Source organism: Carassius carassius, chromosome 21, assembly GCF_963082965.1.
Source record: "Carassius carassius chromosome 21, fCarCar2.1, whole genome shotgun sequence".
NCBI lineage: Eukaryota > Metazoa > Chordata > Actinopteri > Cypriniformes > Cyprinidae > Carassius > Carassius carassius.
This window is the reverse complement of record NC_081775.1, coordinates 2124857-2141406: the sequence shown is the minus strand read 5'-3', so window position 1 is coordinate 2141406 and position 16550 is coordinate 2124857. Positions and strand designations below refer to the sequence as shown.

The following is a 16550-nucleotide window of genomic DNA, read 5'->3' as shown; positions in this document are numbered from 1 at the left end:
CATCCTGATCTTACTAATGCAGACATATAAGAAATATGGCATAAATAATAAGTAATCTTAAAACACCTTTAAAAATTTACAACAACCTATCAGTATAGGTTATTCTGAATTCATTCAGTGGGAATGTAAGTGGAAGGGAGATGTTGAACCCAGTAACAATTAACAAGACAAACAAGCGAATTGGTTGCGAAACATCGTAGGACAGTAGTACAGAGGCCATGTGTGTAATATCCTAATTTTTCAAAATTATTTTATTTTTATTTTCGTTTATAAGGACCATTTATAATGTTAGTAATGATTCTTGCATCAAATACTAGCATAATTTAGTAATGACCATTTTCCCATTTTTTTCTAACACTGACCAATTAAATAAATCATTTGGTTATGATTTGTTAGCTGTAAGATGTATTTTGTAGTTCTTGATACACTAAAGATATTTGGCTTCTCTATTGCCACCTGTGGATGAAACATAAACTTATTAGTTACTTGTTTTCAGTTTGTTCAAACAAATCCAATGCTTTTAGCCATGTATATGTTTTCATTTAAGCTTTAAGTTAAATATTTAAATAATCAATCCTGTAAAATTTAAGAAATCATGTAATGTCTGTATTAATTTTGCATTAACCAGAGTGTCTGGAGTAGCCAGACACTGGCGGAGTTTTGTTGTTTGTTTAGATGACATTGTCTTTTTTATCTTACCTCTGATTGCTGATTTAAAATAGTTTTTATGAGTGCAGTGTTGCTTTGGCTAAGAACCAATCTGTTTTGCTTTAAATCTTGAAATTATAAAATGTAATTATATACACACAAACCCGATCCGAGAAAATGTATAATTTTAAGGGAAAAATAAGTTGATTTTAAATTTCATGGCATCAACACATCTAAAAAAGTTGGGACAAGGCCATGTTTACCACTGTGTGGCATCCCCTCTTCTTTTTATAACAGTCTGCAAACATCTGGGGACTGAGGAGACAAGTTGCTCAAGTTTAGGAATAGGAATGTTGTCCCATTCTTGTCTAATACAGGCTTCTAGTTGCTCAACTGTCTTAGGTCTTCTTTGTCGCTTCTTCCTCTTTATGATGCACCAAATGTTTTCTATGGGTGAAAGATCTGGACTGCATTCTGGCCATTTCAGTACCCGGATCCTTCTTTTACACAGCCATGATGTTGTAATCTATGCAGTATGCGGTCTGGCATTGTCATGTTGGAAAATGCAAGGTCTTCCCTGAAAGAGACAACGTCTGAATGGGAGCATATGTTGTTCTAACTTGGATATACCTTTCAGCATTGATGGTGCCTTTCCAGATATGTAAGCTGCCCATGCCACACACATTTATGCAAACCCATACCATCAGAGATGGAGGCTTCTGAACTGAGAGCTGATAACAACTTGGGTTGTCCTTGACCTCTTTAGTCCAGGTGACATGGCGTCCCAGTTTTCCAAAAAGAACTGATTTGTCTGAACACAGAACAGTTTTTCACTTTGCCACAGTCCATTTTAACCCTTTGAGGTCTAAGGGTATTTTTGGGGCCTGGAGAAGTTTTGTCATGCCCTGACATTTGTGCTTTTTTCAGTTGCAATTATGTCTTATTCCTCTCATCGCAAAGCAATAAGTAAAATAAAAAACTTCAACAGTCTCACTACATTGTTTTCTGTTGTGTGTGCGTATTCAAGCTGCGAGCTTCAGTGAAACATTATAATCTGAATAGCGCTTTCAGCATGTGGGCGTGGGCGCATTAGAAGATAATGAAGGGAGACATGAAAAACGGACATCGCGTTGTTTTCATATGGATTACTTTATCACAGATGAATTTCTCATGTCTCTTTGTTGAGTATTCACTGAGTTACAGGTAATTTTAATGACGCGTTTGTAAATGAAGATCACCACAGAGAAAGGCTGCAGACAGCACACCTTGTTTGTTATCTTTATTTTATAAATGCACAAAGTTTTGTTGTTATTATATCTGTATACAAAAAAAGTAGACCCTGTACAGATTCGATTGATGTATTGCTCTTATCTGTATGATCAAAACTGAAAGTGTAATTTAAGTTCTTTTCTGGGTTATCAGGAGAAAATGCCTCATAACGTGCATATGCGTTAATTGACTCCAGAGGGTTAAATGAGCCTTGGCCCAGAGAAAACGCCTTCTGGATCATGTTTAGATATGGCTTCTATTTTGACCCATAGAGTTTTAGCCAGCAACGGCGAATGGCACATATTGATATTTTGCCTTGCCATGGTTCCTGTCTAGTCATTTGATACCCTTGCCCTCATGTGGTCCTTTGTTCAATGTGTCAAGTTCTGATTGGTTGTTCTAGTCATTCGTCTTGTTCCTCATTGGTCTGTTTGTGTCATGGGTCCCTTGTTGTTTGATATAAGTAGCCCTCATGTTGCTACTAGTTGTGTTTAAAGGCATAGTTCACCCAAAAATCTAAATTATGTCATTAATAACTCACCCTCATGTCGTTCCAAACCCTAGAGACCTCCATTTATCTTCGGAACACAGTTTAAGATATTTTAGATTTTGTCCGAGAGCTCTCAGTGCCTCCATTGAAACTGTGTGTATGGTAAACTGTCCATGTCCAGAAAGGAAATAAAAACATTTTCGAAGTAGTCCATGTGACATCAGAGGGTCGGTTAGAATTTTTTGAAGCATCGAAAATACACTTTGGTCCAAAATTAGCAAAAACTATGACTTTATTTAGCATTGTCTTCTCATCCGTGTCTGTTGTGAGAGAGTTAAAAACAAAGCAGTTTGTGATATCCGGTTTGCGAACGAATCATACATAACCAGATCTTTTTGAACCAGTTCACCAAATCGAACTGAATCGTTTTAAACGGTTCGCGTCTCGAATACGCATTAATCCACAAATGACTTAAGCTGTTAACTTTTTTAATGTGGCTGACACTCACTCTGAGTTCAAACAAACCAATATTTTTTGGTTTCGCCTCGTTTTCTTATTAGACTACAGCACGGTCATCGTTGCTAGGAAACTTTGTTTCATTTACTGTGTTTTTAACCATGGTAAATACGTGCTGAAGTGGCGTTCGTGCTCGCGTTTGCCTATCGTGGGACTCCCCAATTTCGGTCTGCTAAATAGTGAGGCGTGGCCAGCTGACCTCAATAACAGGTACTCAGGCAAATATAAAATTGGTTAGTTTCATCGTGACAGCGGTCATGGCATCCCTCATGTGAAGCCTCCTTGTGTGAAGATCGACGAGTGTAAAGACCATCGACTCTACCTGCGCGACTCCACTGAGCAAGGACACCGACAAGGCACTTGAGTATTTCTTTTCACCCCTTTCTTTACTTTTTTGTATAGCTTGTTCTCAAATACTTATCTAGATTAATTTTACTCACTATGTGCTTTTAGATCTCTACTATTTCTATGAACATTCAGAGAGCACGCACTGTACGTCGAAAGCAGGCCTATCCCAAAAATCTGGGGCCTGTCCCTCTGACCGCTACTACTTTATTCTCTATTCCAGTTGGTCTCTGGAACTGCCAGTCTGCTGTTAACAAAGCAGATTTAATTTCTTCTATTGCCACTCATTCCGGTCTCAACCTCATGGCACGAACTGAGACTCGGATCAAACCTGAAGACACTACCACTCCCGCAGCCCTCTCCACTAATTACACTTATTCCCACACCCCTCATACAACCAGGAGGGGTGGAGGTACTGGTCTCCTTATCTCAAAAGAATAGAAATTGAATCTTCAACCATCTTTTACAGGTAATGGTTAATTTGAATCACATGCAATTACTGTAACCCACCCTGTTAAAATCCACTTTGTGGTAATTTATTGTCCCCCAGGTCAACTGGGAAACTTCTTGGAGGAGTTGGATGTGTTACTATCAAACTTTCCTGAGGATGGTACTGCTTGGTGACTTCAGCATCCACCTAGATAAACCCCAGGCTGCTGACTTCAACACTCTGCTCGCCTCATTTGATCTCAAGCAATCGTCTACTACAGTGACTCACAAATCAGGCAACCAGCTGGACCTCATCTACACTCGCTATTGCTCCATGGACAACACTTTAGTTGCTCCACTGCACACTTCAGACCACTTCCTCATAACTGCTAATCTCGCACTTACTCCTGAAGCGGCACAAACTCCACCGCAGGTTTCATCCTCACTTCCTTCACTCTCTCAGTTTTCATCTCTGGACACGAACAGTGCTACTGACACTCTTTGCTCCACTCTAACCTCTTGCTTGGACAGCTTTTGCCCACTGTCATCCAGACCAGCACACACCAACCCATCTGCCCACTGGCTGTCCGATGTTCTCCGTGAACATCGCTCTAAACTCAGGGCTGCAGAGAGGAAATGGCATAAATCAAGAAACTCTATCGACCTCAATGTCTGTCACTCTCTCCTCTATTCCTTCTTTGCAATTGTCTTCACTGCTAAAACATCATACTACCATAACAAAATTAACAACTGTTCTGACTCTCTTTTCAAAACTTTTCAAAACATTCTCTTCTCTTCTTAGTCCAGCTCCACCTTCTCCTTCATCGACTCTTACAGCTGACAACTTTGCAGTTTTCATTACAAATAAGGCAAGAACCATCAGTGACCAATTCTCCACACCGCAGACTTCTTCTTCAGTCATTCCTTCACTAACTCACATTATCAACACCTCTCTACACTATGGTACGTTTCCCTCAGCATTTAAGCAGGCTCGGGTCAGCCCACTGCTTAAGAAACCATCTCTAAATCTAGCACTTTTAGAAAACTACAGACTGGTATCCCTTCCCCCATTCATTGCAAAGACACTTGAGCAAGTTGTGTTCAACCAACTATGTTTCTTGTACAGAACAACCTCCTGGACAGCAACCAATCTGGCTTCGAAAGCGGCCACTCAACTGAGACTGCCCTGCTCTCGGTCACTGAAGCCCTGAGACTGGCAAGAGCAGCTTCCAAGATGTCATTTGTAGCTGGATGAATGACTATTACCTTCAGCTCAACCTTACTAAGACAGAACTGCTGGTGGTTCCAGCTAATCCATCGGTTCATCACAACTACTCTATACAGCTCGGTTTGTCAACTGTAACTCCTTCCAGGACAGCCAGAAACCTAGGAAATTGCCAATTTTCATAATAATTTTACTGTGTTTTAAAGTCTTTTCTTCAAAAAGTTAATTTCATATTTATAGGAGGCTATTAAATGTGGTAATTGTGCCAAATGTAACTGTGCCTCTCACTAAATAGCATTTCTGTTTATTTATTTGATTTGATGTAATTAATATATGTAATGTAGTTTAGTGTTAGTTTAGTGTCATTGTGCTTTTGTTGTTTGGACTTTTAGTTTGAAGTTCTGCTTTGTGCCTACAGTATGTTCTTTTTCCATGGTTCTCCTTCTTTATTGTTCCAATCTGTGTTTTGTCTACCATGATTTTTACCTGATCTGAATCAACACAATGAGCATTGTTTACAGTCAGCATGTGCCATGCTTTCGCTGAACATAAAAAAACACTCTTTCTGGGGTAACGTTACTCTCCAAAATGGCGGAAGATGGTAACTCAGGGAGAAGAATTGATGAATAAATTATGTTTAACACAAAAAGTATTCTCATAGCTTTGTGAAATTACAGCTGAACCATTGATGTCACATGGACTATTTTACTTATGTCCTTGCTATATTTCTGGACCTGTGACCTGTGGGCGGCAGTGGCTCAGTGGTTCATGTAGGTTGTCTACAAACCGGAAAGTTGGTGGTTCAATCCCTGGCTCCACCTGACCAAGTGTCGAGGTGTCCTTGAGCAAGACACCTAACCCCAGCTGCTCCCGACGAGCTGGATGGCGCCTTGAATGGCTGACACTGCAGTCGGTGTATGAATGAGTGTGTGAATGGGTGAATGTGAGGCAACTTGTAAAGCGCTTTGGATGGCCATGTGGTCTGTTGAAAGCGCTATATAAATGCAGTCCATTTACCATTTTTAGTTTAGTTTTTGTTTAGTTTTATTGTCATTGCATATCTCTACACAACGAAATTAAGATGACATCAATCACTCAGTTAGCAGCTAAAAGGATAAAAAGTGACACTATCAACAACAGTCAATAAATAAGTATATATAAACATTTAAAAATACACAGTATAATTCAAGTCCAAATTTAATTAGTCTTCCATGCTTTCAGCCTTTCAGCAACTCATTTATGGCCTTTGGAAAAAAACTGTTTCTCATGCGGTTTGTCCGCGCCCTCATGACCCTTAGCCGGCCTGAGGGTAGGGTTTCAAACAGGGTATATCCAGGATGTGTAGGATCCGCCCTGATACTTGCTGCTCTTCTCTGCAGCCTACTGGAATATATATCCTCAAGGCTTGGAAGAGGTGCACCAATGATTCTCTGGGCAGTTTTAATTACCCGCTGCAGGTCTTTTTTTTCCTCAATAGTGCAGCTAGAAAACCACACTGTACAACCGTATGCCAGCACACTCTCTATTGTGCACCTGTAAAAGTTTTTGAGGAGTGTCTGCGGGAGACCAGTACTTCTTAGGGTTCGCAGGAAAAAGAGTCTCTGCTGAGCTTTTTTCCCTATCTCTTTGGTGTTCATTCCCCAGGTCAGATCCTCCGCCAGATGCAGCCCTAAATATCTGAAACTTCGGACCTGTTCCACCTCCTCTCCATGTATCTCAAGACTGTCGTGTTTCTTGGTTTTGTATTTCCTAAAATCAATTATGATTTCTTTTGTTTTCTTTATTTTGAGGATTAAATTGTTTCTGCTACACCATGATACCAGTGATTGGACCTCCTCCCTGTAAGCAGTCTCTTCATTGTTGGTTACCAGCCCCACCACCGCTGTGTCATCTGCAAATTTAAAAATGGAATTTGAATCATGAATGGGAAAACAGTCATAGGTGAACAGCGAATAAAGGAGCGGACTAAGAACACAACCCTGGGGAGTACCAGTGTTGAGGATGGTGGTGGAGAAGGTAATATTTCCAAGTCTGACATGCTGGGGTCTGTCAGTAAGAAAGTTCTTGATCCACTTACAGAGGTGAGAGTCCAGGCCAAGCAACAGCAGTTTGCTGACTAGCTTGCTGGAGTTGATGGTATTAAAAGCTGAACTAAAGTCAACAAAAAGCATCCTGACATATGTATTGGGGTTCTCTAGGTGAGTGAGGGCAGTATGAAGTGCAAGTGAGATGGCATCATTGGTGCATCTGTTTGCTCTGTAGGCAAACTGATGTTTGTCCAGATTAACTGGAATGAAGGCCTTGATGCTGTTCAGTACCAATCTCTCAAAGCATTTCATTATGACTGGTTTTAATGCTATTGGTCTACAGTCGTTCAAGCATGCAACAGTTGTCTGTTTTGGAACAGGTATGATGGTAGCAGTCTTTAAACAGGTAGGAACTATAGCCTCCTTCAATGACCTGTTAAATATGTCAGTCCAAACAGCTGCAAGCTGTTGAGCACATACCTTTAGTACACGTCCTGGGACCCCATCTGGTCCAGGTGCTTTTCTGATGTTTATGTTCTGCAAGGCCCGCTTGACCTGGTGCTGATCTAGTACGATTGGTTGCTCGTCCACATGAGCACTGACGATGGTCTGTCCTACACTGGCTCCATCCTCAAAGTGGGCGAAGAAGAGATTCAGCTGGTCTGGAAGAGAAGGGTCAGCAGAAGAGGGTGGACCATAGTTTACTGTATTATTTTTTATTGTCCTGATTCCCTGCCACATGCTGCGATGATTATTTTCTTTAAAATGCTGTTCAATGCGAAGCTTGTAATTTTTCTTTGCAGAAGTGATCCCTCCTCTGAGGTCAACTCTGGATTTCCTGTAGGCCTCCTGGTCCCCAGATTGCATGGCAGCATCCCTAGCTTTCAGAAGAGTACATACATTTCTATTAAACCAGGGCTTCTGGTTAGGGATCAGTTTGACATGTTTAGTCTGGATGGTATTTTCAATACAGAACTTAATGTATGACAGTACTGTGGTGGTGTATTGCTCAATGTCTGCATGATCAAAGAGCTCCCACATAGTATCTTCAAAACAGTCCTGTAGTGCAGAATCTGTTTCCTCAGTCCAGATCTGCACAGTCTTGATTTGGCATTTAGTTCTGATAGCAACAGGTCTGTATGTTGGTCCCAGGAAAAAAGCCAGATGATCAGATTGACCGAGGTGGGGGGCTGGCAGTGCTCTATAGGCCCCCTTTATATTCGTATACACCTGATCCAGTGTTTTTCCCTTGCTCGTTCCAACCTTAATATTTTTATGAAACTTAGGTAGGACTGACTTTAAATTTGAATGATTAAAGTCTCCCGCCACAATGAAGAAACTGTCAGGTAGCCTGTTTTGTTGTGCACTGATAGCCTCGTACAGTTTTTTCATGGCTAACTTAGCGTTAGCCCGTGGGTGGACATACACAGCAGCCACAAACACAACAGAGAACTCCCGGGGTAAATAAAAAGGTCTGCATTTTAGCAGCAGGAATTTCATGTCTGCACAACAATGCCTTTCCATGACAGTAACATCCTTACACCAGTTTTTATTTATAAACACACATTCTCCTCCCCCTCTCGTCTTATCAGACTGTAATGTGCGGTCTGATCTATAAACACCGCGACCCGCTAGCTCCACAGCTGTATCCGGGATGTTTTCATGTAGCCATGTTTCTGATATTATCGTGACACAACTGTCCCAGCGGTGATCCATAGTCCGGAATCTCATCTCGTCCATCTTATTGACGAGAGAGTGGGTATTAGCAAGAAAAATGCTGGGCAGGTTTATGTGGAGCTAGGTGAAGCCTGTCCCGGCTCCCAGCCCTCTTCCCCCGCTTCTGCTTCCGCGTCCTCCTCGATCGATGTCTCTTTCCGGAGACTCGGATTAGTTCCCTATGCTTCGTTGGCCGAATAATCTCCACCGGGAATGTACCAAAGTTACCAGGTACATATACTGAACTGCTGTTTCTTATCATCAAAAGTGTAGATCGAGTGTATTTTACCATAAAGCTGCTAAGCAAAGGAGAGTGCCCGCGCCGCTGCATGTGCCCGCACCGCCATTATTATGAGCTCTCATGCCTCCGTTGTTAAAAAAAAAAAATAGCCAATAAGCATCGAGTGTTCGCATCGAGTGTTCACTTTCTTCAGCGCTGAGGAGTGTTGAGAAAAGGAACATCACAGTGGAGGCTAGCCTCCCTTCTGGTATATCAACCAATCATCATAGAGACGTAAATTATGTGCTATTAGTTTGAACTTCTCCCGTAGTGGATAATATACCAAGTATATATATGATGAGTAGGGATTATGGAATATTTGATCGCCAACAGCTGTCATTCAAACAGTATATATACAAATTTAAAATAAAGGGAGCTAGAACTATAGGCTACAGAAGTAGGCCTAATTAAATATCACAACAGGCAGCTCTATTTTACCACAGACTTTTAAGAAGGGATGGATATTTGTTTCAAGTGAAAGGACAGGTATGTGTGTTGTTTTCTTTAAGTTTTCTGACTAAAAGCCACCAAAAAGCCATTTTAAAGTGGTTAAGCAAATAATAATAATAACAATTGGAAGGGATCTTTAGGCCAATAAAATTATTGTGTCTTCTCTTTTTTAAAACCCGGAGCCACCACTGGAGGTTTTAAGAAATGACTTGATCTCAGATAAAGTGGAAGCCATTTTAATGTGAGCTAAATTGTTCGGGTGGGACCAGACACTTCAATGGCTCTAGATCCCTTGGTCTTTAAGCTGATTCTAGGGATCTGGAGGAGAAATTTGCCTTATCTTAATCTCCTAGTTGTAGGGTTGGGGTGGAGTAAATCAGACAAATAAGGAGGAGCTTGATTGTTGAGTGAATATAGACAAGAAGCAAGATTTTAAACTCAGTTCGATAGTGAACTGACTGCCAATGCAATGATCTCAAGAGGGGAATATCTTGATTGAACTTGCTACTCCCCACAGGAATCTAGCTGCTGCATTTTGGAATACTTATAACTTTACACATTTCTTCTTGTAAACTACTTGTGATTTTTGTATGTCTGCTCTGTTGTTAATGCAACTAGGCTATTGTATGTATTGACAGAATTCACTGCAGTTGTCACCATCATTATCTGTTGCTGCATTCCCATGAACTGCATGTTCTTTGCCAATATCAAGCCTGGGCACAATCTGTGGACATTTTATTTTTATTACTGAGCAGTCAAGAAATAACCATAAATTACTTAATTAATGTAAAAGTAAAATCAAATGTAAGTTTGTACATGTGCAAAGATACACACACACACACACACACACACACACACACACACACACAACTTGGGTTGACAAGCAACAAGCAACAAGCGTTTGAGATAATGAATGTTTGGCCTGGAGATTAGTGGAGTGGATTGAAGGGCTTTGAGAGTGAGGTTAAGGGAGTTATGGGAGCAGGCATAGGATTAAATTTGGTTTCATCCACACATAAGCCAAGAGCACTTCTGACTGTCTCCTTCTCTCTTTCCTTACAAAAAAAAAAAAAAAATCAGAATAAATAGAAACAGAATAGATATAATTTTAAATCATAAAACATAGTTTAGATTCAAAGTTGACATTGTGGTGCAGAGTACAGAGATAGTGTTCAAAGCTAACCAGAAGTGCAAAAAGTTCAAATGTTATGGTACAGCTGCCATTTACAAGGAATATAAATACTGTGGTTACATTAGTGAAATGTCAGTGGAATTTTGTGAGTCTATTGTCAGTCGTGCATATTTGAACTCAAACTCACACAGGTGTCACTGCCAAATCAAGCAGCTTTACATTGCTCTTAGTATGGATCAGGTCTTCATTCCAACACCACAGCTGGTTTATATTTCACTCAAAAATTAAAGATGTGCTCATCATATACTCATCCTCAAGTTGTCCTAGAAATGAATACAGGTTTGGAACAACATAAGTGTGAGTAAATAATGATATAATAATAAAAAAAAAAATCCCTTTCAAAAGTTGGTTTCTAAGGGTGATATGCAGTGAGATTCAAGTAGCTGCTCAACAGCTGTTCACATCACAGCTGTTGCTACTGTCTATCACTGTACTGGCAAATGAGCAGCAAGGAGTGGGATAATTTGTTTTAGAAATGCCATTGTCAGATGTCATTCTTTCCATAGAAATACAAGGAGTTTGAACAGTCAGTGAGGGTGGAGGAGATTGATGGAATCAAACTGGTGAAGAAACTTGCTGGAAAAATGGAGCAGATGTTCCACAAGAAGGCTGAAGCTATAAAGGTAACTGTCTTTGTATGTTTTAAACAGAGCATTTTATTGGGTTTATCAGCATAAAGATTGACACAGGTTATTCAGGCTCAGAAAATTATAAGCAGTTATAAACACAAATGTTTCCAAAAAAGTGTAAAATACAGTAACAACCAAGTAAAGCAACAACCATTGTCTCTTTTCCATGCAGTTTTCCTTATATATATATATTCTCCACAATATAGTAACAAACAGCAATATTTACTTACATATTTTTTTTCATCATTTACTGTAGCATTCAAATCTATCATACACTTAATATACACCTGTGTGTGTGTGTGTGTTTATACATATATATATATATATATATATAATCACCAATAGTCAATATATCACCTAGGCTTGGCTTGAAGTAATATTTCCACTTATAATGTCTTTATAAGAGAAAATGTGTCTTCTCTATTATTTTAGAGAGGGATCAACTGCAGTATGTGTGCATGTGTTGTGAAACGCTAAATGAATGATAGGGAGATAACAACCACAATCCATTAAAACAGGCCAATAATATCCATTTGTCTTGCCCTCCAGCGGTTGGTGGAAGCAGCAGAGGAAGCCCATCTGAATCATGAGGAGGATCCTGAACTACAGGTGAGAAACAGCGGGGGTTACCATGGAAACTTCATCTCTTCACCAGGGCAATGGCCCTTAATGAGTAATGTTCAGCAGTAACTGATTGCTATTAAAACTTCTGTGGAGCTTACCATCAATTATATGACCTTACCACAATCACACATAGGAATATTAAACATAAATGACATATGTGTGTGCATAAATGACACAAGGTCATGGTAAGGTCATATAATCAAATTATTTGTACAATGCAATATACACGAAGCACATGTACTTCTATTTAGAACTTGAACTTGTTTGTTGTTAGACTCTCTGAATGCACTGCACTAGAGCATTCATTAATTAGACAATCTCTGTCACTGCTCATATGAAGGTTAAAGGTTAATCTACTGTAAAAAGACATTTATTTATTTTATTTTTTTTCACATGGAAAGCCTTGGATGGTCTCAGACACAGATCTTCACATGAGGTCTATGCAACACTGCACATTTCACAGCTATAAACAACAATCTGCTCTTAAGCAAACGAACACAGTTGAGCTATAAAAAGTTTCATGCGTGTAAGATCGTAATTACTTTGTGCTAACATTTTTAAATGTTAAATACATATGAATTTCTTTATGAAATAAATGCTTTCTAGATAAGATATGATTCCACTTTGAGCCCATGGGCCATTTTACACAGATTTATGAGTTTCATTATGCTATGAACATATTCCAAATCGTTTGTCTTTTACTATTTTTTATAAGCATTGTTTTCCAATTATACACTATTACCTTTTAGATTTTCAAATTAATAAAAAATGTCAAATGAAAAAAAAGAAAAGAAGCGCTGAAATATATTGTTGACATAAGTAAATCAAAGTTTAGTTGAAGCACCTTTGTCAGCGATTGCAGCTTCAAGTCTTTTGATGCAACAACCTTTGCACATCTGGATTTGTGGATTTTCCGCTGTTCCACTAAAGATTCTCTTCAGCACCTTTAGTTTGAATGGGGACTGTCAGTGGATGTCTTTAGGTTTCTACAGAGATGTTTAATTGGGTTCAAGTCAGAGCTCTGGCTGGGCCTTTCAAGGACATTCACAGATTTGTCTTACATTGTCTTTGACCTGTGACTGAAAAAAAAATAAATACCATCCACATCCACTTTCGGGATGGTATTGTGCAGATGATGAGTGGTGTCTGATTTAGAGATGACTCTTGGTGATGACATTCATCAGACATTCATTTTTGAGCAGTGTAGCCTAACACTTTATTTTGATGGCCCCCCCAACAGATACTCGACTAAGTAACTTTGCAAGTACAGCACGTGTCAACTCATTATACTAAAGCCTGGCTTAGGGTTGGGTGATAAAACACTAATGATAATTATTTTAATATAATTTTCTTTGATGAAATGATTTTGATAAACTCACTAGAGCAGATGCATTTACTCGCTGATGAGTCTCGGTCACATGAGCATTAAACACATTTAGATCTTGTGTGAAGTGCTTGAATTCAGTGAACAACACAAATGACTCAGTGACTGAGTTTAAAGCAAGAGGAAGTTGCACTGATAAACAGGAGAAACACTATGTATTTTTGTGATTTATCTTTAGTATTTGTTCATTTATACTTAATTTATTTAGACTACTGTTTTTATAAAATACCTAGAAACCATATAGTCATATTTTTACCATGGTGTTGAGGTGCTATATCTGTGATTTTAACTGTTGTTATCATTATCTAAATGTATAATATTATGGAAGACCAATGGTTAATTTTATTAAAACTCAAAAAGTCAGAATAATTAAATTTCACCATATAAACATCTTGTTAGATTTTTTACAGATGTTACTGTTTTTGATAACATTTACCTATGTATCCTAACTCAAGCCTACAGTCATTTCTAAGAGACAAAAAACACTGCTCAAATAGTGAAAGTGAAAATGAAAGTGACATATTTACAATATAGAGTTTCTCACTGTTTGCACATACAGTAATAACCATTTTCCTACACGTTTTTTTGTTTTTAACAGCAGAATTAATGTTTACCCATTTATGGATAAATATACATATAAACTGCTGTGCTGCTCATATTTATCACAAAAAAGTCCCTCCCTGTGCCCAAAATGGGTTGCCTGTGGATGAGTCTCCAAAACAAGGTTGTCCTGCTGCACCTCACTGTTGCCGAGTAAAAGGAGAGTTTTATAATGACAGGACATGCATTCATACAACACTTTATTCAAAAGGAAGAGCCTCTTGTCCTTGCGTCATAGTAACTACATTATTTCTGCATCATTGCACATGCGCAGTTCTTTCAGGTTTGTGGTTCAATCCTATCGAGTGTTTACATGGAGCTCAATCGTTTTAAAAGAGGAATAAACCACCTCCTTCAATCCGATCGAAATTTAATTCTGATCAAGCTCATTCGGATCGATTAAGGTGTTTGTGAGCGTTTTTCAATCCGATTGAGCCATCAATCCGATTACAAACAGATTATTTGGGTGCATGTAAACGTAGCCAATGTATACAAGCTAATTTTAACTGACTTGTGTACAGATCTTATGAAACAGGAGATCATTCCTTTGAATTATGCTTTGAAATGTTTATCCAGCTTACCAGTGACATTGAAAAATTATGTTTTCTTAACTTAATTAAAATTTTCGATTCATGCTTTCAGCAGAGGGAGTGAAAGAAAGTTATAATAGTAAGTTACAATATAATTCAATAAATCACACATTTTACCCTTATATTGTTTTTCCTTTACATCACTGATGTGTTAAATAAAGAAATATGCAAGAAAAAACTATGTTTGTCCCCCCCAAATTGTTTTGTGTACAGACACCTAGCCTATAAAACCCATGCTGGTGAACCAGCATCACCGGCTCCATTTTGCTTGAGAACAGCATGGATATGCTGGTCCACCAGCTAGACTAGCACCATACCAGCATAAACCTGCCTGGACCAGCACTGTACCACCATGGACCAGCTTGGAATCCATGCTGGTTTATGCTGGATTTTTCAGCATTTATTTTTATTTTTTTATAAATCTTTAAAAATCACCTTTCCTAATAACGTGCTAGTTAGCAAGGTCTGCAGCTAAATGCGGCCAAAGTGAATCATATCAAATTGGCATCCATTGACCCCTTTAACATTAACTTTACTAAATCACAACTTCTAATATGATCAATTCTGTAATCCACTGAATATCCTAAAAGGACAGCATCTCCAAATATCTTATGGGCATAAAGCATTACGGCAATATTTTGAATTAGCTCCACTATGAACTCACTGACATCAGACATGTAGTTGCGGTGAGGTTTTATTAACCGTGAATATGAACCCAGTGGTGCTGCTTTACACTGAAATCTTCCTGCTCTGATTTGCCTCTAGTGATGATATGGTGAATTCAGACATTTGAAGCAAAAAAATAAATAAATAAACAGTGAAGGCTGCTGAAGGGTGAATCCTCCTCAGAGAGGGTCTGTGCGCGCTCTCCTGGTTTTGGCTGTTTGTTGAGTTTCTGGCTGGCAGCAGAGCAAATGAACGTCTTCTTATCTGCTCATTGCAGAGCACTTCCTCAGCTTCATAATCTGTTCCAGCGCTCTCGCTGCCTGATGCCGCTTCTCTCGCCAATCCTCATGGAAATAACCGTGCAGGAAAATGACATACAGCAGAGAGCTGATTATAAGCATGTGATTTCACTCAGAGAAATGCATGGAAAATATATGTTACCCGGCAACGTTTCATCGAGGAGGTGACCAGTACTTGTGTTTTTCTCTCTCTTTGTTCTTCACTCTCATTTGCTAAATCAAGCATCCTTATTTGCATTGCTTGAATTTACATTTATTCTTTTAGAAGATGCTTTTATCTGAAGTGACTTGCAAATGAGAAGCATCACAGAAAATTGATCATAAGAGCCAAGCTATTATGATAGTATCAAGTATTAGAGACGCCGTTATTGGGGGTGCAGAGTATGCCAAGCATATATGGCCCCACCACGACACTAGGGAACACAAAATATCATTATTAAATTATTGCTTAATTGTATACTTTTTATTTTAAATTATATACACATACACATAAACATTAATAGTGTAGTAAAATATAATTAAAATCTGTAAATCATAGAAAACCATAAATTAAAGTGAGTTTGTGCTGCATCTCTTCAAAATGCAGGTCTTGTGATGTTAACAATGCAAAGAACATGATGGATGGAAAGAAGCACTTGTTGAGTGCTCCAAATTGAAAATGTTAACAATGAATGATAAAGCTGTAAGGTGGTCTTTACTGTTGTACAAATAAGCTGTAAGGGTCAAAGTGTTATGTTGTAGGTAAGATGGGCCATCTCTGAACTATAAATATCGAAAAAATTTTAAATTAGAAATGTTAAATGAGCAATCAATTGATACAATTCTTTTTTTTTTGCAAAACTTGAAATTTTACATTTTGACTGGAAATGGCAGGACTGAACATTTTCATCTGAGACCACACAAAAAAATTTCAGAAATGTCCAGACGTAGCAACCTACCAGAACACCATAGAAATGTAAACACACTGAATTCCCTATCAACCATTTAGCAATGTCATAGCCGCTATTTAATAACCACCCAGCAAAGCCCTGTTAAGCACCCACAGCGCCTAAGTGTTGTGGTAACTTTTGCATGTGCTAACACCACTCAGAAAATGTAAAAAAAAAAAATCTCTTCCTTTTTCTCTCCCCTCCATAAATATTTATTCTAGAGAAGTTTCTGAGTAAATCAT

General features: G+C 38.7%; 1 protein-coding gene across 2 annotated transcripts in view; it reads left to right on the top strand.

Moving 5' to 3' along the window:
• cacna2d3a (calcium channel, voltage-dependent, alpha 2/delta subunit 3a) overlaps positions 1–16550 on the top strand; it is a 243042-nt gene that overhangs the window by 26493 nt on the left and 199999 nt on the right. For both annotated transcript variants that reach the window (XM_059503008.1, XM_059503007.1), the window contains exons 3-4: positions 11094–11210; positions 11766–11825. In XM_059503008.1, coding sequence (XP_059358991.1) covers positions 11094–11210; positions 11766–11825 — 177 coding nt within the window. The remainder of the gene's footprint in view (positions 1–11093; positions 11211–11765; positions 11826–16550) is intronic.